General features: G+C 41.2%; 1 protein-coding gene across 1 annotated transcript in view; it reads right to left on the bottom strand.

Annotated features, from left to right (window-relative positions):
- The window catches only part of cacna1ab (calcium channel, voltage-dependent, P/Q type, alpha 1A subunit, b), a 124,281-nt gene that overhangs the window by 78,167 nt on the left and 22,532 nt on the right, over positions 1 to 23,582 (bottom strand). The window contains 16 exon segments of the mRNA XM_030050031.1: positions 1,498 to 1,651; positions 2,659 to 2,765; positions 3,652 to 3,719; positions 4,172 to 4,292; positions 5,687 to 5,759; positions 6,120 to 6,251; positions 7,377 to 7,489; positions 8,988 to 9,100; positions 11,409 to 11,606; positions 12,722 to 12,814; positions 13,674 to 13,718; positions 13,877 to 13,992; positions 14,268 to 14,371; positions 17,621 to 17,808; positions 18,513 to 18,662; positions 19,682 to 19,773. Of these exon segments, the coding sequence (XP_029905891.1) occupies positions 1,498 to 1,651; positions 2,659 to 2,765; positions 3,652 to 3,719; positions 4,172 to 4,292; positions 5,687 to 5,759; positions 6,120 to 6,251; positions 7,377 to 7,489; positions 8,988 to 9,100; positions 11,409 to 11,606; positions 12,722 to 12,814; positions 13,674 to 13,718; positions 13,877 to 13,992; positions 14,268 to 14,371; positions 17,621 to 17,808; positions 18,513 to 18,662; positions 19,682 to 19,773 (1,867 nt within the window).

Below are 23,582 nucleotides of genomic sequence, written 5' to 3'. Positions count from 1 at the left end.
CACATGAACAATTTGCAAAAGAAATTGTCATGAGTCTTTACAGCACTGAAAAAATGGCACCCGATTAAGCTTCTGAATCTGCAGTTTGCCGAGCCATATCCAGTCGACTCCTGATAAGTGCATTTTTTTTTCAAATTAATTAATGTTTTTTTATTTTTTTTTTTTATTTATTTTTTTTTTTGTAGTGTGCTATAGTTTGCCCCGCTCCAATTTTTGAGTCTGCTGCCTTCTTTGGGAACAGCTCTGGATTTCTCTGCATGCCCCACTTTAATAATGCATCGCTCCCAAGCAAGCAGCAGCATCAAGCCGTCCCATATAGCAGAGCAGTGGCTAGTGCAATCATAACACTCTTTCACAGGCTTAAAGGGACATTACACCCTGGAATCAAAACATCTGTGGTATGCTGCATGACCTAGAACACACAGTGGTTAAAAAGCAGGTCAGGCCCTTGTGTTGGTCCAGTGTTTACACTGCAGGTTATTACACATTACATACAGTCACTGAACACACAGGCTGATGGATTCAAAAGCTTTCCAGCCACATATCACTGAAGTTTTTCAAATATCAAAAAAAAAAAAAAAAAAAAAAAAAAAAAAAAGACTGGTTACCTGCCAAGTGGCTGGAAGCCTGAGGCTCAATTTCTTCAAATCCACACAGCCAGTTCGCATTGCATCATCCCATCAATATTATTAAATGGGAATAAGTTTCAAACTGTATAGATGTTAATTGGGTTTTTACAGTTTGTGCTGGGTTTCACCAAAGAACACTTCAGACTATGCTCATTTTCCCTGCAATCACTTACAATGAAGTAAATATTTACTGTCAGGATTTGGGTAAACCACAGTGCTGTTAGCTTTTGAGAAACTCGGGTCAAAGGGCAGAAAATTTTGTTGCAACCTTGCAGCTCCTCCAAGGTGCATGAATCATAAAGAACCAAAGGAATGAAAAACAGATAAATATATCAGCTAGGCTACTCTTGGTGAAGAATTGACAAAATGTAAAGATTAAAATCCTTGAGGTCAATTTTGAACTTGGATTTTTTTGTAATTGTTCTTTTTTTTTTTTTGTCTTAGTCAGTGCTAGGTATTTTGGATGTCAGTGAAAATATTATCAACAAAAAAGCCAGCTGAGATGTGATGCTAATAAAAATTTATTGATTATTTATTGTCAATCACATACGCAATCTCTACCAGCCTGTCTAAAGCTACTACAGGCAAAACATGCCTTTTAAAAAAACACATTACAGCTTCGTCAACTGTTGTCCAAGAGTAGCTGATTTCCTTTGGGAAACCCAACTTGAGCCAAAATTTGAAATTCAGAAAGATTTGTGGCCTCAAGTCATGTCGTGAGCCGAGACTTGAACGCAGGCAATAATGTCCCTTTAAGAGGTCACAGTAACCAATATTTTCACACAATACAGTACACCAAAATATCCACCATATATATATCAGGAGTAGACTGCATATATATGTGTATATCTGGGGGCGGGCTCCTCACCTCCTCTCCCTCCCCTCCCACCTTCCAGTCGTCCTGCTCCAGCTCGTTGTAGAGCGCCTCGCGACTCGTCATCAGGTTCTGCCGGCGGATCTCGCTGGTCCGCTGCTCCCACACCGACTTGTTGGGCTTGGCGTGGTTCTTCTGCTGCTCTTTGCTGGTGGCGTGGTAAAAACAAAATGAGGAGATTTTGGAAAAAGGAGGGTGACGGAGAGTTGAGGAGAGAGGATATAGTGAAACTTTTGTATTTACAATGGAGAAACTGAGCTGTTCAAAAGGGATTCAGCAATGAAAAATATCAAAATAAGAATATACCAGAGGGTGGGTGGTCATATAAATACAGTATATGCACTAGATAATGTCAATACTAATGTTTATTAAGGAGCAATGTATGAATTAAAGGTACAGTGGAATCACTATTGTACATCAAAATCAACAATATAGTAGCAAAAGAGACATTTATCTAAAAAACTTGCATATTACTTTAATTCCTTCAATTCCTTTGCTTTATAAGCACATTTTCACACCACTTTGCACCTGTATCTTTTCGCTTAACTTAAAAAAACACATTTTTCAAATTCCATAGCTTGTCCAGGTCAACCGCAACCCTGTTAATTGATTGACAAGTCTCTAAGTGGCGAGTACGCTGCAGCACAGCGAGAAACAGCCGGCTTCTAATCTCGCCGTCAAAGGCTCGGTTTGCCACAGCGACTGAAAAGTCCAGCGGTTTCTAAAGGAGCAGCGGTTTCTGAATGTCATTTTGATGTGTCCCATTGTCAGCGTTTCTCCTGCCAGTAGCAGATTTTACACACAGCGCTGACTGTCCGCCTCTCGCTCTTCTCCAGCCGCCGTGCACAAAGCCCCGAATCTGTTTCTTTCACTCTCAGAACAATCACTTCAGTCACGTCGCAGAGGACGAGGGTGGGGAGGGGGAGCCGCTGTGTGTGTGTGTGTGTGTGTACTGAGAGAGAAAGAGCATGTCAGTGTGGTTTGTGTGTGTCTGTATGTGTGTGTGTGCGTGTGTGTGTGCAAATCTGAAATGTTTTTTGCTTGGTGCATCAATGTGTGCATGTGCGTATTTGTTTGTGTTCAAGTATATGTGACAGTGGTGTTTATGTGTATGTGTGTGTGTGTGTGTGCGTGCGTGTGCATGTGGACACTCACGCAGCGATAGAGAGGTTGGCTGCCGACAACGGGCTGACCTCGGCCACCTCCTTGGCCTTCTGCAGCGCCGTCTTCTGATTGGCCGCCTCCTCCTGTTCCTCCTCATCCTATTGGAGAAGGAGAAGAAACATGTCAGTCATGTCCTCCGAGTTTTCATTTTAATGTATCGGCACAAAAATGATTAGGAAAAGAAAGACAGATATCAAGTATCAAGCTGGGACTGAAACTGCTGATGGGCTCTACTGTCCTGAAGGGAGGTGAGTGAATTGCAAAGAGGTTTTTTTATTTATTTATTTTTTTCATTTTTTATTAAAAACGATAAACGATAAATCATAAACGATAAAAACGATCAGGCCAACAGTGTCACCTCTGCCCCATGTGATCCTGTGGAATCCTGTGCTGGTTACGGCTAAACGATGTGGTACAAAAATATGGTAAAACAAAATGATTAAATTATTTTGACAATTATTATAGCAATTATCTTTAATTTGCGGCACTGAAATTGCAATATGAGTCATGATTTCAGTGGGGATGCCAATCTTGCTGTAAAATTTTTACTTTCACTGAAACAAAACCTATCGCTATAAACTATAACTATGATAATAATGTGATTTCTGCTGGGGTTTATATGAAACATGTTCTCTTCTGAATGGAGAATATAATTTGTAGGCCATTATATATCTCTTTAGCACCACAATACTTCACTGATAAGGGTATATTGTCAAATATTTTACCTTTATCAAAAAACTGTACCCATTAATATTATAATTTGCCACAACACCGTAATGCCATATTGTGATCTTGATAAAATTTCAATAAATTGCTCCGCCGTAATGCTGGTGCATGCACACACAAGAAGAGAAGCAAGCAACGTGACATAGCGAGTATAAATTGTTCAGTTTCTGGCCAGCGAAATTAGGCCTGACTCATTTTTTTTTACAATAAAGGACATAATGTCTTTTTTTGCAAGACATTCTTGGTTTGATCCTCTACCTTGGTGAGTTCCTGGGCGTTGGCCAGGTTGTCCACAGCGATGGCCAAGAACACGTTAAGCAGGGTGTCTGTGGTGGCAGGGGTTAAGGAGAAACCTCAACACAAGGACAGGCAGAGAGCGAGCAGACGGTTTCTCAGTAGGACGGGAGGGAGTGGAGGAAAAATGAGCGAGGGAGGAGAAAAGGGTGATAGGAAAGTGTGAGGAAACAGGGACGCGATGCAGAGGGAGGCACAGTATTTCAAATGCTTTTATCTTAAATAATACATATAAAAATACATCTGGTGCCCTAAAACGTCAGAGAACGAGGAAAAAAGGAGGAAATGAAGGGACAAAAAGGAGGAAATCATTTTTATGGCTGCCATTATCATCACTGTAAACACCATCACCATCATCAAAACTGTCTCCAGTGTTGCATGAGTGAGCTTGGGTGTATCTCGGATAAAATGTTTATGTGTGTGTATGTGTGTGCTTGTGTGTGTGTGTGTGTGTGTGTGTGTGACTCAGGAGCAGGGAGGATACAGTTGCCGAAAAGTGTGAGGACAATGAAGAAGATGGAGAAGACCATCCCTTTGTTGGTCACCCCTCCCTGGGACTCAATCCCAGCGTACATCACCATGTTCCAGTCCTCTCCTGTCAAGATCTACAGAGAGAGAGAGAGGGAGAGAGAGAGAGAGAGAGAGAGAGAGAGAGAGAGAGAGAGAGAGAGACTTTTAATTTGAATGACGAGAAAAAACAAAGTATAAAGACATAAAAGTCACACTTCCTCCTCAAAGGTGAAAGAAAACGACCAGAGGCATAAATAACTGATTGATCAGTTAACATGTGCATGCAATCAACCTCATAGTTCAATTTTAAATGCAATTTTAGCTACACTTTACATGCACTACGCTTGCTTGTTAAACCAAGGTGAGACTGTCATTGGATTACCATCACAATGCTTAGAGAAGTATTGTGATGGCTTTAATGAAGAGCCTATAATGGTTAATTGGTAACACTTTACAATAAGAGTACAACAATTAACGTTAGTTAATTATGTAATAAACATTAAGTAACAGGTAATAAACATTAAGTAACAGTTAACTAACCATTAACTAATGTGTCTAAGAATCATGTACTAATGCTGTTCATGCTAAGGTATTAATTTATATGTTATTTAAGGGTTATTGTAGATATTATTAACATTAGTAAAGGCCATAATAATCATTAACTAACAGTTAATTAACCATTACGGCATTAACTAACGTTAACTGACGTTAATTGTTGCACTCTTATTGTAAAGTGTTACCGGTTAATTTATTATTTGTTTTCACAGTTACAGTTACACATGTGGTGTAACAGCCAGCAGCTACTACAGCCGCCGCCCACACACTCCTTTTGAACAGTTTGCTCCGCCCTCACCGCCACATAGGAGACGGCAAGCCGGCGCGTTGAAATGGAGCGCGTCGATAGCTAACCATCATCCTGCAAGCTTCACCTACAGCTCAAGGATTCAAGGATTTTATTTGTCTCACATGAAAAGGTACGAAATTAAGTACTCCCGGTAAGCAACTAAAAACATACTCACAGAGGTGCTTGGCGTCTAAAACTCTTACAAATGTGACCATGAATGCACACACAAGCACATGAACACGCACACACATGCAAACACACACACACTTGCCATATGAGTCACCCAAACAAAGACGTGTCCGTCCCTCTATAGAGAGCAGGAACAAGACGTCTGACAAAGCGATGACATGACAACAATGGACTTCACTTGAATTTGCTGGGGACAATAGCTTCAGCTAAATGTCCTACAACGTGCCTGAAACGAGCGCCTGTTCGCGTGCAGACAATCATGCAAACGCTGGAACACGCAGGAACAAAAACAGTGAAAGCGTGCCTCGTGAATACAGTAACTCACTACCGCCTTGTTTAGAAGTCTTACAGAAATATTTTTCACTACACATCTTCTAAACCCCAGTGTAGAATTTATTTGGCCAAACAAAAAAGCCATTTAAAATTGCATGTTAAGTGCATGTTAATCCTCCCGACCTGGAACACTGTCATGATGGCTGCTGCAAAGGTGTCAAAGTTCGTGGGCGGAGTCCCGTGTTCAAAGTTGAACCTGCAAAGACGAAGCAAGGGAGGAGAGGAACGAAGGCAGAGATTAGACCAAAAGTTACATCAGAAATGGAGGAGGGGAGAAACAATACAAAGTGACATTTCTGTAATCAATTATTTCTTGCACTCACATGTTGTTGTTTATATTTATGAATTGTGACCTCTAAAATTAGCCAAGTGACATTTAGTTCCCAGGTGTTCAGTGGATTTTAAGTTGTGTTTTTATCTTTTCTCGCACAAAAAATGTTGGGCTGATTTCCTCTTGTAGTTACTCACAGAATACTTCAGTCATTACCTTCTTGCAAACAAACAAACGCACAAGCAAATAAATAATTTTTTAAAAAACGTATGCAGTGATACTGACTGTCCTCCGAAGAGCTGCATGCCCAGCAGGGCAAAGACGACGATGAAGAGGAAGAGGAGGAACAGCAAGCTGACGATGGACTTCATGGAGTTGAGCAGAGAAACCACCAGATTACGAAGAGGAGCCCAGTACCTAAGAGGAGAGAGAGACAGACAGACAGAGAGAGAGAAAGGTTTCTCAGCAGGGCATAAAAACAGCAACACATCAAAAACACCGGTTGTCATCTTGCCTTCAGGAAATAAACAATAAAAACTGCTGAATCCAGGTCAGAGAGAGAGAGAGAGAGAGGAGAGTGAACGCTGAGAGCTTGAAGCCTGGTATACAGGGAAATAGTCCGCAACAATATAGGGAGGCGACATAGAGCGCTAAAACTCGGCTAAACGAGTCAAATGAACAGCGGTCAACCGGACCTTTCCAGAAATCAAATCAGCTCAAAACAAAATCAAATCTGTAAATAATGTCTTTATTCTGAGGGCTGCGCGGTTAAAAATACACCATAATTAAAAATACACCGAATGTGCGTGCATTTTTCCTCTCATTTCTTAAAGTGTATTCCCGTCTCCCATCTTTTTTTCTTTTAGAAAACTGGAATCACCACATAGCCTCCATGCTGGTGAAGATCTTCTGAAACTGGCCTGATTTTACTATTGATTGAACTATCTGTCATATTTTGTGAATTATTGATTTCATGTCAGATTATAATTAAGTCTTAATTATAAATATTAGGCCGCGTGACAACAACAGCAACAGTCCAGTTGTTTATCATCTGGAATCAAATGTAGTGACCATTTAATAGCATTTACTTCCATTGACTGCTATTGTATTCTGTGTAGCGAGTGCTCACCGCTGCCCCCGATGTCCAAAAGACTGTACTGCACCCTGCTTTCTGTCCCACAGCAGTCGGTGGCTGTGGTTCGGCTTTCTCTCTCTAGCAGCTTTTCTCGTACCTCAGAGGACTCAAACCTCCAATCCTCACCATGTCAGAGCCTCAATAACTCATCGATATGTAACATCCTGCCTGAGAATCTTAATATTATATTTTTAATCTCCTCTTAAAGCGCTCTTTCATAAAAGGCCTTTTCTTAATCTGTCTTTATTGATTGACTGACTGACTGAAAAAATCCCAGACTAACAAATTAATTTCATAACAGAACCTCAGTTTGTCATCATCACAACTGAATGAGCAAGATTGCATATATGTGAGTATGTGTGTGTGTATGTGAGTATGTGTGTGTGTGTGTGTGAGATTATACTTACTTTGTGACTTTGAAGATGCGGAGCAGCCGCAGAGCTCGTAACACGCTGATCCCGAAGGAAGTACCTGGCTTGATGGTGGCCCAGATCACCTCAAAGATACTGCCCACGATCACCTGTACCACACACACACACACACACACACACACACAAATATGCACAGATTAAAATATGTAGATAATGGCATCTGTTGAAGTTGTCCGGGCATTAGATTACTTGAATGTCTGCAGTAAAATCATTTTGTTTCCAATTATTACAGTTTTGTTACTTTAAAATCAGTTACGTTGTTACACCTGTCTTCGATAAACAATACTATAAACAGAATGAAGTGTGTAAGAATTACATTTGAAGTTTCTATTGTCGATATCGATATCGTCCATCTACTGTGTTTGTTAGTATTCATTCTGTTGCTCTGTTGCCCTCCCTACATGGGGAGAAAACAGCAACATGTGAAGTCAGGGGCAGATGGTGTTGGTACCAAAATGGATGCAGTTTCCCTCTAGTCGGCGCAAAATCCAGCAAAGTGGTGAAATGTTTTTTTACGTGAGCAAAAAATTCACACATTTTGACACATTTTGTTCACGTCTGCCTGAGCGTAATCACATGCCTTGTGGAAATTCTTTATTTCTCTGTTAATTTATCCACTTTCAAAGGCCTATTCAAAAATATGTTTTCGGGGTTTGCAGTGTTTCAGTGTCACATTGTGTTTGTGTGGATGGAGGATCCCAACAGACAGAAAAAGATTGGGGGTACTTGCAACTCCAGAGCATCTGGCCCTGCCTCTCAATCAATCAGGACAGAGTGATTGATCAAGCGAGTTGCGTGAATGCAGGCATAGGCATGTGCCTGCAGACAACATACTTGAATAAAAAAACAAACAAAGCGAAATAGAGCGAACAAAAGCGGAAAAAAAGGTGAAAAAGCAAAATGCGGTGTAGAACCCAATGTAATTTAAACATGAAGAGAAAAGGATGCTATTTGCCGTTGCTATGACAGCAATGCAACTTAGCAGCAGTCGGTAAAATCTATTCACATGTAGAAGTGAATCACATCCCCCCGCCCCCAGGCTTTTATTTTGCCAATCTTAGGGTTCTGGATGGATTAAACTCTCGTCCGACATTTTAGAACGTCAGCTGATCGATATTCGTCCCGCCCCGTCTCTTTGGTGATCGGTCCCTCATGGCGTCGAGCGGACTTTCGACTCTGTACGGCGTTCAAAAACAGCGAGCAGCTGATCGGAAAAAATGCAAAGGCCAGCAGAGTTAGCCTACGTGTCGAAAAAAAAAAAAAGAGAAACATGCGACGTCTGCGTTAAGTGCATTGGAAAACAAAAAAAAAACAATAAAAAGTGCTGAGAATCTGATATGTTCTCTGTATGCACGGTCCTTTAGAGGCCTTTGTCTTTTCGTACCAACAAGACAGGCGGCTGTATGTTCACTGCACTGGGAAATAAAAGCAATTCTTATTCTGACTCTGTTTTGTACTTAACAGTTGAATTTATTTATTTATTTTTAACTTAGTTAATCTCTCTCTCTCTGTGTGCTCAGTGTGTGTGTGTGTGTGTGTGTGTGTGTGTGTGTGTGTGTGTGTGTGTGTGTGTGTGTGTTTACTCACCACGCAGTCAAAGCAGTTGAACGAGGAGTGGAAATAGGGCTGAATGCCCAGGCCATACATCTTGATCAGCATCTCAGACATGAACAGACCGAGGAAGATAAACTCCGCATAAACTGGAGAGAGAGAGAGAGAGAGAGAGAGAGAGAGAGAGAGAGGGAGAGAGAGAGAGAGAGTGAGGACAGGATAATGGAAAGGGAGGGATGGTACAGAGTTGGGATTTCAGTAGGGAAAGGAACAGAGAGAGGGAGGGTGAAAATGAAAATGAGGATGAGAGAGAAGGAAAGAGAGAGAGAGCGTGAGAGAGAAAGAAAGAGAGAGAGAGAGTTAGATGAGTGGAAGTCAATCGTGTTGCTCGCCCAGCAGTGTATGACAGAGTCTGGTGATAAATGGACTCCATCAGCAGCTACAGCCACATATGCTAATGACACTGGACACAGGCCAGGGAGAATGAGCTGACTCCACCAAGGCCTCTGTGTGTGTGTGTGTGTGTGTGTGTGTGTGTGTATCTGTGTGTGTGTGTGTGTGTGTGTGTGTGTGTGGCTAACCCCAATAATCTACAGCATCAACAAGCGTGTGACCTCTGTTTATGTGTTCATGCTGGTAGTTTCTCAGCCGCGTGTTCAAAACCACAAAATTCAGTGCCATTTTGGTAAAAAAAAAAAAAAAAAAAAAAATGTAATTATTTTTTTTAAATATCCTGATATGATAACTTGCTGCAACTATCATGCTCCTGAATTGCATTTACAGCCAAGGGCCACATTAAGCTTATGACTCTGACATGTCATCCTAGATAACACAGGTATGGGAGTATCTAATGATATTCAGTCACACAGGTCTCACAGGCATTTGCTTGTCATTGGTTAGCATTTATTGAGAAATGAATGTGGTTTCCCGAATTCTTTCCGTGTGTAATTTCTATTTTTTTTCTCTAAAGTCTTTTTTTTTTTTGCACCAGTACTTTTATTGCCAAGTTAAATACCAGTAAAGTAACAGCGATTCTGTACGAGAAGGCCATATTAGCTCTCCTTCCAGCGCCGATTACGAGTTTATCTTCATCACATTTATCATAAAGTGGAAAAAAAAAGTTGTATCATCAAGATTAAATTCAATAAACATGCCTACCTGAACTTGAAAGACAAGTTTGGAGCCGTGCAACAAGAAGCAACAAAAACAACAGTGCTCTGACACTGAGGTGCAGAGCCACACCGTTCATTTAAGTGGTTATTGTTTTTGACTTGTGAAACTGTTATTTCAGTGTTTATAGTAAAAAAAAACAAACAAACAAAAAAAAAAAAAAATGAAATATGACTTAGAACTTAAAATAGATCTAAAAATTCATGATTAATGTGCAAAAAGGAGAATTTTTTTTTTAGATGGTGACCATGAGGAGATGCTATTGCAGGGCTACTCAATCGGGAAGCGTGGCCATCATTGTGGCTGTCTCTCTGTGTGCAGAGCTGTGGGACACCAGAATACAGTCCTATCGTGATCTCATTAAAAAAGTCCAAGAGAGTCCAAGGAGAGAGAGATCCAACAATTTGGTAAAACCTGGTGTGTTAAAAAACTGGAAAAGATATGATATTTTTGCTTTTCACAATAGGCGAAATTCTTTTTTCTTTTTTTCTGCAATCAAAGACCAATATTGTTGTAAACTGTAGCAAATGATTTACTACACGGACAGGAGGTGTATGTATTTGTAAATGCGCCCTACTCTGCGCCCGTCTGCGCCGTGCCCAGCGCAGGGCCCGGACCACGCGCTGTGTGAAAGCCCCTTTAACCTGTGAGCAAGCTGCCCATTCTGTTCACATTTTGGGAATGAAGCCTCGTTTTGTTGTAACTTGATCATTTCATCACTAATCACTGCATGACAATCTTTTATTCAGTGAGGTTTGGCCTTGGATGGAAATGGAGCTGTTTTCTGTGTGTTTTATTAATTTTTAAACTAGTCATGTAGCCTGTGACAAAATTATTGTTTAAACGTCCAAAACAGGACACACACTTTTAGCTTGCGGCCCTTGGACACAGCTGAATTTTGCTGAGTGGCCCCTGAGCCATCTGAAGTTGAGTGGCCCTGCACTATGGTCTGGTTATGGGAGAAAATACACAGTTCCTAGTATTTAAATGGTTTAAAAGCCTATTCGATGGGCTTTAAATGGTATGTTTACATGCGTAGGAAGGAACAAAACACGCTGCAGGCATGAAGAGACGGAGCAGGTCAGGATGACGCGCATGTACACACACAGCAGCGTCGATTAAAACAAGTGTTTCTGCTCTGAGAGATGGACAACTATGTGTGAACTGTGGTGTGAAGCTGTGTGTGTTGGTTTATATCAGTTTGTGTTCAGGCCTGAAGGGTCAGACACCACTGAAGGCTGTCCATTGTGAGTGTGTGTGAGTGTCTGTGTGTGTGTGTGCGCTCACAGAGGAAGTCGGAGAGCATCTCAGGCTGGTCGTAGTGCACGACGGCGACACACATGGTGTTGAGGCCGACCAGGCAGAGCACCGTCCAATAGAAAGCCTGCGTCTTGACTATCTTACGGATGAAGAAGCGCATGCGGCGCTCCTTCTTACTGTAGTTGGTGCCGTCCTTTCCACTCTTTATACTGGAGCGGGCAAAACCTGTGAGAGGAGTCAGAAACATGATACAGCATATCATCTGCATCAGGATACATCAAGATTAGGCTGATGTAGTTTTTTTTTTTTTTTTTTTTTTTGGCCTTTTGTCCAGTCGGTTTCACCTCTGTTCTTCTGTGACCACCGCAACATAACAAGTTTGTAAAACCTGCATTAATTTTTGGATCATTTGAAAATGTGATTAAAGCTTTTCAAAGATGAAATATACAGTGGTGGAAAAAAGTTTTCAGACACCCTTAAAATTTTACACAATCTCACAATCTCAAATATTATCATTAAATATTTGTGGAGAAATCTTTTTTGTGTTTCAAAAGGTGTGGCTGCATTAGACAGATACAAATTATATATTTTTTTTGTTTATTGTTTACAAGAAAAACTAACAAAACTAAATTCTTGATAGTTTAATCTTTATCTTCCTGCGTTAGGTTCCTTGTTTTATCCATTTTTGTGTCTGAAGAACTTTCAAATGTGCTGGCTTTATATAGACACCAAGCTTGGCAACAAAAATTGTGTCGTTTAATAAAAAGAACGATCTTCATCACTGGTACCAAAATGACCCAATACTCAAAATTTCTTATGTATTTTTATGGAACCAATCAATTTTAAATTTTTAATGGCTTTTTTAGGATTTGTTTAGTATTTTGGCTGTGACTGTACTAAAAGAAATTGCACTTGAAGACTTTAGAGTGATTCTTAATGCAATATTTCACAAATGCATGGGGTGTCCGAAAACTTTTTTCCGCCACTGCATATAGTTTCACTGCAGAAAATGCTGCTCTTCTTAAAACAGCAAGAGAAAAACTCCAGTAGGGTGAGATAATCCCACTCATGCAGTGGGATTATCGATGCAGTCTCATTTGTTTCCAGAACAATCCCTCATATGTTTTCTATAATGCAACAATTTCTTGTGAATTCAATAATAATGAAATTAAACTACAGCATTCCTCATTTTGCTGAGGACCTCCTGGATGTCTCTTGAGGACACCTGGGGGTCCCCGGTCCCCGGTCCCCATTTTGAAAACCACCGCTTCAAGGCATCACGTCATATCACTTCTCTGTGATCTCTCCACCCCTCTGTCGCTCGCTCCTGTTTTTCTTACCGACGGCGTCTCCCATGTTGTCCTCTCCTTCCTCAGGGTTCAGCAGCTCCGTCTTGTTGTTTTTGGTTTTGATGGTCGGCCTCCGCCTCGAACCTGTGACGGGACAGAGTGTTAGTCTCTCCCGCTGTCTTCCTCCCAGCTGTCTCACTCTTTCATCTTCCACTCTGTTTTTTTTTTTTTCTATTGGCTGCTTTGTCTCTGTCTCTGTCTCTCTCTCTCACCGTCTCTCTCCACCTCTACATCGCTGTGTGTCTCTGTCTTCTTACTTGCTGGATTGATGTCACTCTCCTGTCTCTCTATCTGTGCCTGTCTGTCTTTGTCTCTCACACAAAAGGCCCCGACACACCAAACCAGCATCACCGGTGCCAAAAAGCTGCACTTGAACACACCGCAGAGACTCCAACTCGCAACAGCCTGCACACGCGTGAGATGAAATAACTCTCCATACCAGCAGGTGGCGGTACTCTGTTTTCGTCATTCAGAAAAAGGAGACTGGAACCTCCAGGAGTGCAGATATACAGACCGTAAACAAAGCAAACTTTTGATCACCATTTTCACACAACGCTCGCTCACCACAGACGGTTTCGTACTATAGCTCCTCTTAATCAAAAATACGTCTGATGAGAATTTGGAAATGGCACTAGCGTCGTCAGCCATTGGTGTTTTGGTTGAGGAAGAGGAAAGGAGAAGACGGAGGCTATAAATAGTTCATATTTTCTTCTATGCTGAGCAGCCAATCAGTGTGATCAGCTCCACTACCGATTCAACATGTTCAATCAGACAAAATGCTGCTGACAGGGGTCCGACTAGCACCAACAGGGCAGGATACCCCTCAAAAACTAGAGCCACAGACACTCACCAACAGCCAACCATTGGTTTGGTGTGTCATGGCCTTTACACACACACACACACACTAAACTAATTTTACAAAACAGAGAGTGAGGACAGTTACCATCAAAGTTTCCTGTTGTGTCGTCCTCGGCCAGAATCACTTCCTCTGTATGAATAAAACAGAAATGACTATGTTAGTTTGTTTGTACTTCTCTGCATGAGCACAAGCAGTGTGTGTCTGTGTGTGTGTGTGTGTGTGTGTGTGTGTGTGGGTGTGTGCGTGCATGTGTGTGTGTGTGTGTGTGTGTGTGTGTGTGTGCTGACCTGCTTTGCAGATCCACTCCAGGTATCCGTTGAGCTCTCTCTCTATCTGCTGCTGTCGCCTCAGCTTGAGGAACTCGCTCCTGTTCTCCACTCGCTCTCTCTCCTTTGCAAACTCACTATGAGGAAACACACACACACACACACACACACACACAGTTTTTAAAATCCACAGTACAAACAATAGAAACTAATGGTCAAAAACATCGATAATAATCAATAAATCCATAACAATTGCAATAAAAAGGCACAGACAAAAGAAAAGACAGATAGATAGAGGTGGATTTTTTTTTTTATATCTTGTGAAAATGGTTGCGATATAAGATACACCCACATGCATTTGTGTGTGCATGTACACACACACACACACACACACACATAAACAGGATCATACCCTGAGAGTACACCCAGCACCAGGTTGAGCATGAAGAAGGAGCCGATGATGATGAGGGGGATGTAGTACATCCAGTTCCAGGCACTGCCCTCCACATCGTTACTCTGCAAGACACACAGACAGACACACAGACAGACAGACAGACAGACAGACAGACAGACAGACAGGTAACTTATTGTCTGAGGATGTCTTTTACAGTTCCAGTGTGTTCGAAATAAACAGAAGAACTGTGCGGTTAGCGTGAGAAAAACAAAGGAGAGCCACCCACGGAAAATCCAGAGAGAACCTGACTGACAGGTCAGTCTCTGGGATGTGCGGTGGAAAAACACCAGAGCGAGGAGAGCTTCGCACCAAAAATTTAGAGGAAAAACAAAAAAAAAGGAAAAGAAAAAAGATAACTAGGCCCTCGAGGATTAACACTTTGAAAATTTAAAACCCAACCTAAATATGGAGCTGGCTGCTACTGTATATGCACATATACAATATATACAGGAGATGCGCCTGTGTGGTGCCCATGTAGGCTGATGCAGATTTCATCACTGTTGTACATTTTTTGTGCTGTTAATAAAGTTCTACCCCCCAATTTATGTAACCATAGCAACAGAATGAAACTACATAAGCTGCACCACCTGCACTTTAGGTCACACAATTACTTCAAAACTATTGTGATTATTTTCCAGCAGTTAACATTGTGCTATCTAAGCCACTTGCAGAATATTTAATCCTTTTCGGTAAATCTACGATGTCGTCAAAGCCAAGGTGCATAGCTGGTAGCATCTGTATGATTTTTTAAATTTTTATTTTCAGGGTGTATCGCTGCCTAGATGAATTATTGTTCCCTGTTTTTCATCATTGGCAAATGGCTACAAATGGTATAAGCGATTCTGGTGAGTCTGAAATGCCGTCGGACACTCTCCAGTAGGAACAGACTTTAAAATAAAACACAACAAAATGATCACTTGCAATGGTAAGGGCATGCACAGAGACTTGCAGCACTCTAGTGAGGTAGCTCCATCTCAGCAGCAACATGATGGACGACAGTGTGTGTGTGTGTGTGTGTGTGTGTGTCTGATGGCTCAGTTGTGACCCATTTTCTTATTTAAAACCTGACCCGGATGGTGTGTTTGTTTGTGAAATGTCAAACAAAAAAAAAAAAAAAAAAAAAAAAGGCCTGATATTATAACACAAAGGAATCCATGCAAAATCAGATTACTGATCATGTTACTTTGACCCATGCAAAGGCCTTAATGGAAATTTTTGCAGCCCATTCTGCGGATGTGCAACCCCTAGAAATGTTATATGTATTCGATTCGCGTATGAAATGAACTATTGATTATTCACGGGACCTGGAGTCCTGTGTGCACCTGAACGCACCCGCTGTGGCCCGTGTGCCGGGCTTTGTACAGCAGGGTACAGTGCAAATAGCCTGTTTTCTATTAAACTTTCATTGGCTTCTTCCTGACTGCCTGTGTGAGAGTGGAAGTCAGCCTCCATCCATCAGAAAAGATGTTAAATATAGAGCAAGACCGACCAGAATAGAGAGAGGAAGAGAGAGAGACGGGGGAAGGAGGGGAGGGATCAAAGGCAGAAAGAGAAGGAGAGAAAATGAGCAAACAGATAAAGGAAGTGAAAGAGTGGGAGATAAGGATGGAACACAGGTTTTGGACAACTAAACGGTGTTTCTAACAAAATTCAGACAACTGTGTGTGCTGCCTTCAGCTTCACCCGGTCTCATAGCACTGAAACATATAAAACATACATTACAGGAAATAGAAAAACCGTTCTAGGAAAAAGGGATTTCAATTACCAAGATGACTTGACAAGCTATATAACTGTGAGAGAGTATAGGCTAATAAATCTTTTCCTTTGTTATTTATAGTAGGAGATCCTCTGTGAGCACGGGAACCAAACATATGAACCCATATCACATATATATTAGATGTATATTTTAAAAAAATAACAAGGAAAATACTGTATATGCAGTAAATATGTGAGTGCATTAAACTTTATGAACCACTAAGCATGGTTACCATCTCTGATTGTAATCACTGGATACGAAAGCAAAACAAAAAAACATGAAAAATAAATAGAGTGAAAATTTCAATGTTAATGCCTCTTGTTGTATCAAGGCTGCACTGTAAGACACCACACAAGCATAAAACTACACTAGAATTAAAGGAGAAATACAGGTAAGTGTTATTGTCCTGTTACACCAAATGTCCATAATATATGTGTGAGAGGTTGACGAGGTTGTGGATAGATTGCTTGGCCTGCTGCTGAGATTTTGCATTTCCGGCTCATTTTACAGACTCTCCGGTTTTGAACAAAAACAGACACGACCGATCTTCCACTTGCTTGCATTTTGAACAGCTCGGTGAAGGAGGACGGCGCTGCGATTTGACCTCCAGCCACAAAGACTTAAAAGCCTCAAAAGCCTCACTGTCAAGCCTACAAAAAGAAATTACAAAGCAGCGCCACTGTTACACTATTTTGCATCAGCCTTAACTTTTATTCTCTCTTTTTTTTAATTCACTAGATTACTTGTCTTTTTTTTTTTTTTTTTTTTTATGAAAATGCGACTTTAATGTTTGTGTCAGTTTCAGGCCACCGTAGGGGAAGGTTGCCGTCAGTGTTGATGTAATTCCCACTGTTCACTCAAAGAGGTCACATTTTATGTACTGTCCCTTTAATGATATTAAACTACATTACACACTGCAAGGTATTAGTCTTTATTCTATTTTATTTAACTTTATTTAGTCTTTATTCTATTTTATTTATTTATTTATTATATGTTTCTACTGGTTCTGCTTTAACACGAGAATTTGCCTGGTTGGGATCAATAAAGTCTATCTATCTATCTATCCATCTATCCATCCATCTATCTATCTATCTATCTATCTATCCACCAAACAGTATTACTCATTATGAAACCACACTACACATCAGTAAAACAAAACTGTGCTAAACTAAATTAAATCCGAAACTAAACTAATCCAAACTCAATTTGACTAGACTAAACCTGCTGTTCTCAAACTGGGGGTCGGGACCCCCAAGTGGGTCTTGACATAATTTTTGGGGGCGCAAGATGATCAATAGATAGATAGATAGATTTACTTTATTGATCCCAAACTGGGAAATTCTTATACAATCAAGACATGTATGAAAGGAAAAAACACCTTTAACATGTAAAATGATCCTGATTATTTGTTCATGTGCTACTCTTTTTGTCAGTTTTCTTGTGCAATACAGGAGGACTTTTAAAACGTGATAAATCAAACGCAACCAAAACCAAACCAAATCCCCTTTTCCGAGATAAAATAAAGGTTCGGGTGCAGGCGGCTGGGCTAACGTACATAGTAGAGCATCTCTGTCCATCCCTCCATGGTGATGCACTGGAAGACGGTGAGAACGGCGAACAGGATGTTGTCGAACTGGGTGATGCCGTAATTGGGTCCAAGCCAGCCGCCTCTACATTCTGTGCCGTTAAGACACAACCGAGACGGCAAATCTGTTCCGCACGGTAATTCATCCACCCTCTCTCCTGGTCAGAGACAGAGAGAGAGACAGAGAGAAAGAGAGACAAAGAGGTCCACCATTTTACCAAGGTTACCAACACTGAGACACAAAACACTTAACGATGCAAAACTTCAAACATATGGTGGTACTTTTTATAGGACGTAACTTTTAATACTTCTACAGACTTAACAGTTCAACTGCCCAAACTGGATATACAGTACCTCGCTCTGCCATATGCTATGAAAAAGCAGATAAGTTGGTGTTTTAAAATTAGGACGTCACACCCCTTCATTCCAGCCACTTTCACTATTTTAAACTTCATTTTTGGAACAGACAGCAGCCACCAATCTGTGGTGGGTTACCAGTCAAGTGGCTGGTGGAACGCACAAACTAATTAAAACACTTGTGACCGTAATTAAAATGTGACTATTAATCACTATATCAGTGGTAGTGGTGGAAGTAGATCTGCTGAGATTTTGCTTAGCAGAAGAAAAAAAAAAGTACTTAGTCAGAATTCAAGTTCTCTTGTTTTAATTTGAGCACATACAGAGAACTTCACACAAAAACTGAGGAGGGCTTTCGTTCAGTAAAGGTCTAATCTTATTGCTAATCATAAACAGTGTGTGTTTGCTGTGAGCCCCTACACTCCTTTCAAAATCACTGTAAAGCGAGTGAGTCACTTGTATCGGGCCAGCGGTCTCGGTTTGCCGCCCTGCTGCCTCTCCTCACCTTCTTTGTTGTAGCAGGTGGTGTGGAACTTGCCCATGTAGAACTCAAGGCCAATGATGGCGAACATGAGGATGGCCACGAACAGCAGCAGGCCGATCTGCAGCAGGGGGATCATAGCCTTCATGATGGACTTGAGCACCACCTGCAGGCCTGGAGGAACAAAGTGCAACACAAACACTCAGGGGAAGCTGGGCCGGTTCACCAGTATCAATAAAGAACTGACGTGGAGGTTATCATTTTGCACGCCATGAATTTAGCATTTTCGCCATTTCACCAAAAAATAAGGGCTGTGTTGAATCATGGAGATATACTACACTTTGTTCCAGGCTATAAAACACATCCAGCAGCATCACCTTTGTGAGTTTTGATCTTTTCGTTTCATTTAATACTGATTTTAGAATGCTAGTCATTGGGAAAAATTGGACAACAAGGAATGACTTCTTTACCTCTTGACTACGCATGATTTTTTATTGCCAGAGCTCAATCTCCTGACTGTGCTGTATTAAGATTTTCAGAGTGTGGCACTGAAAACTCACAATTGTTATTGTCTATTTAGGCTGACTGTAGTAGTCCTGGTTCCCATACAAGAACAGTAACACATAAAAAAATAACTGAAGGGCAAATATTCACAGAGGTGATGTTAGCTGATTTGTGCAATAAAACGTTGCAACATAAACCTCCATGTAGCGCAGACTTTATTGTCCGCATGTCTTGAAAATCCTATTTATATTTTTTTCTGTAGAGATTAGATATAAAGCAAAGAGTGGAGCTGCAAAATGATTAATTATTACATGCAATTTGAGGTAGCCATTGTGCAAAAATTGCTGCAACATTCAGAAACTTTTAGCAAAAGCTGTTCATTATTTTCTGGTGACTGGCAATAATGCTTCTAAGTCAAGCTGCAACCAATTGATCTGACTCAGCAAACCAGTGTTCCCCTTGTCACAGACAATGAATGCAACTGGTTGTTGTGAGAAAACATCTTGTGCCAGACTGGTTAAGAGATATTTCTGCCCTTTCTCTCATGTCAGTTTGTGGTGTGATGGGGAAAAATGAGAAGGGATCTTGTGCAATTTCAGTGGCAGCAAGTGTGGCAGTAGCTTCACAGTAACCAGGGTGGTGTGCACACAAAGGCACACTCACACACACACACACACAACAGTACTTACTGGGAATCCCAGACACCAGTTTCAGTGGTCGCAGCACTCTGACAGCTCGCAGTGTCCTCAGGTCAAACTGAGATCCCACCGATGACAGAATACTGCAGAGAGAGAGATGGAGTGAGAATGAGAAGAGAAAGCAGACAGCAACAGCCAGGGATGCTCAGTGAAAACAGTATTTGCTAAAACTTGCAAGCATATTATGTGCCATGACATCTGAACACACACACAGCTATACAACACTGACATGCTTAGTTAATTTCAGTCCAGGTCTTGCACCGTCCCATTGTGCTGTATCTGTATCTTAGGTCCCTGTGCCATGGTGCTATTTCCAATTCTGTGTCACAACATCTCTTCACCATCAGCAAGATCAGTTCTTCTATGTATACTGCATTTACCAGTTACAGTGATTCTGATTTTGAGTTACTGTTATCAAGTGACACCTACAGTCCTGGTTCTACTGTAGTTTTACTATAGTAGCTGCCAAAACATTAATATTTCATGTGTACAAGTCCCAGTAAGCCACTAACACCAATTAGAAGCAATGGAACACTAGTCAACACTCATTTCCACCAATCAGAGGCGATGGAACATGAGTGAACAGTCAATTACACCAATCAGAAGTGATGGAACACTAGCGAACAGTCAATTCCGCCAATCAGAAGAGATGGAACAGTGGTCATCTGTCAATTACACCAATTAGAAGCAATAGAACACTCATCAATAGTCAGTTCCACCAATCAGAGATGATGGAACACTAGTCAACACTCATTTCCACCAATCAGAAGCAATAGAGCACTCATCAACAGTCAGTTCCACCAGTCAGAGATGATGGAACACTTGTCAGCGATCAGCTCCACCAACAAGAAGCAATGGAGCACTAGTCATCAGTCAGTTCCACCAATCAGAAGCAACGGAGCACTAGTCATCAGTCAGTTCCACCAATCAGAAGCAACGGAGCACTAGTCATCAGTCAGTTCCACCAATCAGAAGCAACAGAGCACCAGTCAACAGCCAATTCCACCAATCAGAAGCAATGGAGCACTAGTCATCAGTCAGTTCCACCAATCAGAAGCAACGGAGCACTAGTCATCAGTCAGTTCCACCAATCAGAAGCAACAGAGCACCAGTCAACAGCCAATTCCACCAATCAGAAGCAATGGAGCACTAGTCATCAGTCAGTTCCACCAATCAGAAATTAGCATCAATCTAGTGTCAATCCAGGCTACGGGCTTTTCGAGAAACACTCTCCAAAGTGTGTAAATTTGAAAACGGCGGTGTTGTGGACGGGGGAAACTTAGCTTCTTGAAAATACTGACCTGGGGTCTGCTCTATAGCTGTAGTCTGGTATGAAGCAGTGCAGAACCTGTGTGTAGGCCTGCACTTGCTTGACCAAAACGGCATTTTCAGATTTACCCGGCTTAATTTGGACCTCAGAGTCAACCAAAAAGCTGCCTATGGATCCACTAGTTCTCATTATCTAACATTTTCTGACACAAACTTCTCCAGACCTCCGTTGTTTAACACGGAGGTCAGGCTACACGGCCTAAACTACGGCCAAACGTGATCCATTTGATTATTAATTTGAGACAATGAGTCGTAAAAACAAACAAACAAACAACAACAAAAAAAACCAAACAGGATTAAATTGAGCATCTGACTTATAAACTGCATTTGCGTTTAAAAAAAAGAAAAAAATTTACAACCAGAGTGATTATGTCACTGATTTACAATTTTGTTTGCAGTATAGTGTACAGTATGTTGGGTCTGGCTACAACTGCAACATTCCTCCTCTCTATCAAGACTTGGCTTCAAAGACACACCTCCTGCTCGGATGGCTGTGTGTGTGTGTGCGTGCGTGCGTGTGTGTGTGTGTGTGTGTGTGTGCCAGAGACTGGTTGGAAAATTCCATCCTCCGTCTCGTACGGGGGCGGAAGACAGGGGCTGTCCGAGAGGAGGAGGAGGAGGGAGAGCGGGAGGGAGACGGGATGCTCTGAGGGGGCGGAGGAGAGAGCGAGAGAGAAGAAATAAAGACAGCGAGAGAGACCTGCTCGCTGCTATTTGGGAAGCAGTTTGTATTTCACTCTTAAGTTTTGATTTAGCGCTTCCTGTGGGCGGAGAAGATTTCCCACCGACACCAGAATTTCACTCGGGCAAATCGTGTGAATCTCAGGCATCTCATGAATAGTGATAGGACGCTCTTCCCTGCTGCAGTTCCTCTATGTGATTTAGGTTAATAAAACTGCATTTTTACAAAAAAAAAAAAAAAAGATATAAAACTTACATCACTTTAGCACGACTGTATGTGCTTTGATGTGTAAGATTAATTTATTTCCCCAAGATGTGTGTATAGTAAGCGTAAGAGCTCATCCACGACATGCCTGAACATAGAGGGAGACAGCGAAAGAGAGAGATAGGAAGACAGCTGTTCTTTAATACTTAAATCACCAACATGAGGATCATTTAGACCGGGGTTTCTCAACCAGTGGGCTGTGAAATGCCCTTGGAGGAAGTCAGAGTCCTGCATGAGTCCAGTTTTACAAACCTGTGTCCAACCCGAACCCGCAAAGCTCAACCTTGCACTCAGCCTGTTCATCGCAGTTTCTTCTTGATCAGTTCTGGACCTGATCCAACCCGTTTGTGACCCGTACCGCTCCACATTCTGCTTAAAACGTTTTTTTTTTAACCTCAGTTTGGTCATTCTCATGGTCTGTAATCACACTGAATTCCTCCTGCATGTCTAACTTGGCCTTCGAGGATGTGATGTCAGTCAATTGAGTGACTTCCCCTTTTTTTTGGACCTGGCTGGATGCTATTCGAGGAGGCGAGGTGGCGTAATACAATTTTAAGAAATCATAAGCAATAACCTGAGATGTTGTGACCTTCTTATGGATCTGAACCTGTTTTTTTGTGGATATTGAACTGTTTTTGTATTATTATTTTTTTTATTTCAAGGACTTTTATTGTAGCACAGTTACAAAAAACACTAATTCTAATCATTTTAACAGATTTTTAATGAAATTTAAATGTTTCTCTTTTTTTTTTGAACACTTATGGACAATTCTGATTGTATGACCTACTGCCATTTTTGTTCATGCCAAAAAAAAAAAAAAAAAAACTGCTACTAGTGTCAGCACTTGTTTAATAAACAAAAGAATAGATTTGCCAAAAGAGCTTGTGAGAAATATTTGTTTCTTATAGGCCCTGACATGTTATAATGATGAATAGTTGGTCCTGTAGACTCAAAAAATGTGGAAAACACACAATTTAACCATCAAACCATCACCACGTCAACCATCAAAGTCTAATTGTTCCTGAATTAAATAAACCCTCAGCAATTTTGATTACTGCACTACTTTAATCAAATATTTCTGCTGATGCTATGTTGGACATGCACCAAGCGGCGAGCCCGTGAAGTGACGAGGCATGAAGAGCTGACGTTCTACTGATTGAATCTCTATCAGCTGAGAAAAAAGACAAGAACAACAAGAAACCGAACCCACAGGACAATTTTAGTATAAATGTTTGAAAGAGGCTGAAATGGCAACAGATGTCTGGGCTAAGACTGGAATACAAAGAGGTTAAAGTCATTTTTTTTTTTAAGTAGACATCTAGAAGTGTATCAGAGACTTTTTTTTACTTACACGTGTCTAAAATGCAGGTGACCTATACTCGACACTGTACCTGAACGCCTCATGTTTAGACACACAGACGGTGTACTCGCTGCTACAGTTTCGGTCTAGACAAGGGGCAAGGTACAGTCTTTTAAGATGTATACAAAACACATAAAGTGTCAACTTGTACAAATGAACTTGATACGAACTTACGCTCGATATGAACAGCTGTTTGCGTGTTACTTAAATATGCAAATCACCAAACAACCAAATTTGCAGTCACCAAACAAACCAAC

The sequence above is a fragment of the Myripristis murdjan genome, chromosome 1 (genome assembly GCF_902150065.1).
Source record: "Myripristis murdjan chromosome 1, fMyrMur1.1, whole genome shotgun sequence".
Lineage (NCBI taxonomy): Eukaryota > Metazoa > Chordata > Actinopteri > Holocentriformes > Holocentridae > Myripristis > Myripristis murdjan.
This window is presented reverse-complemented; position numbering and strand designations above follow the sequence as displayed.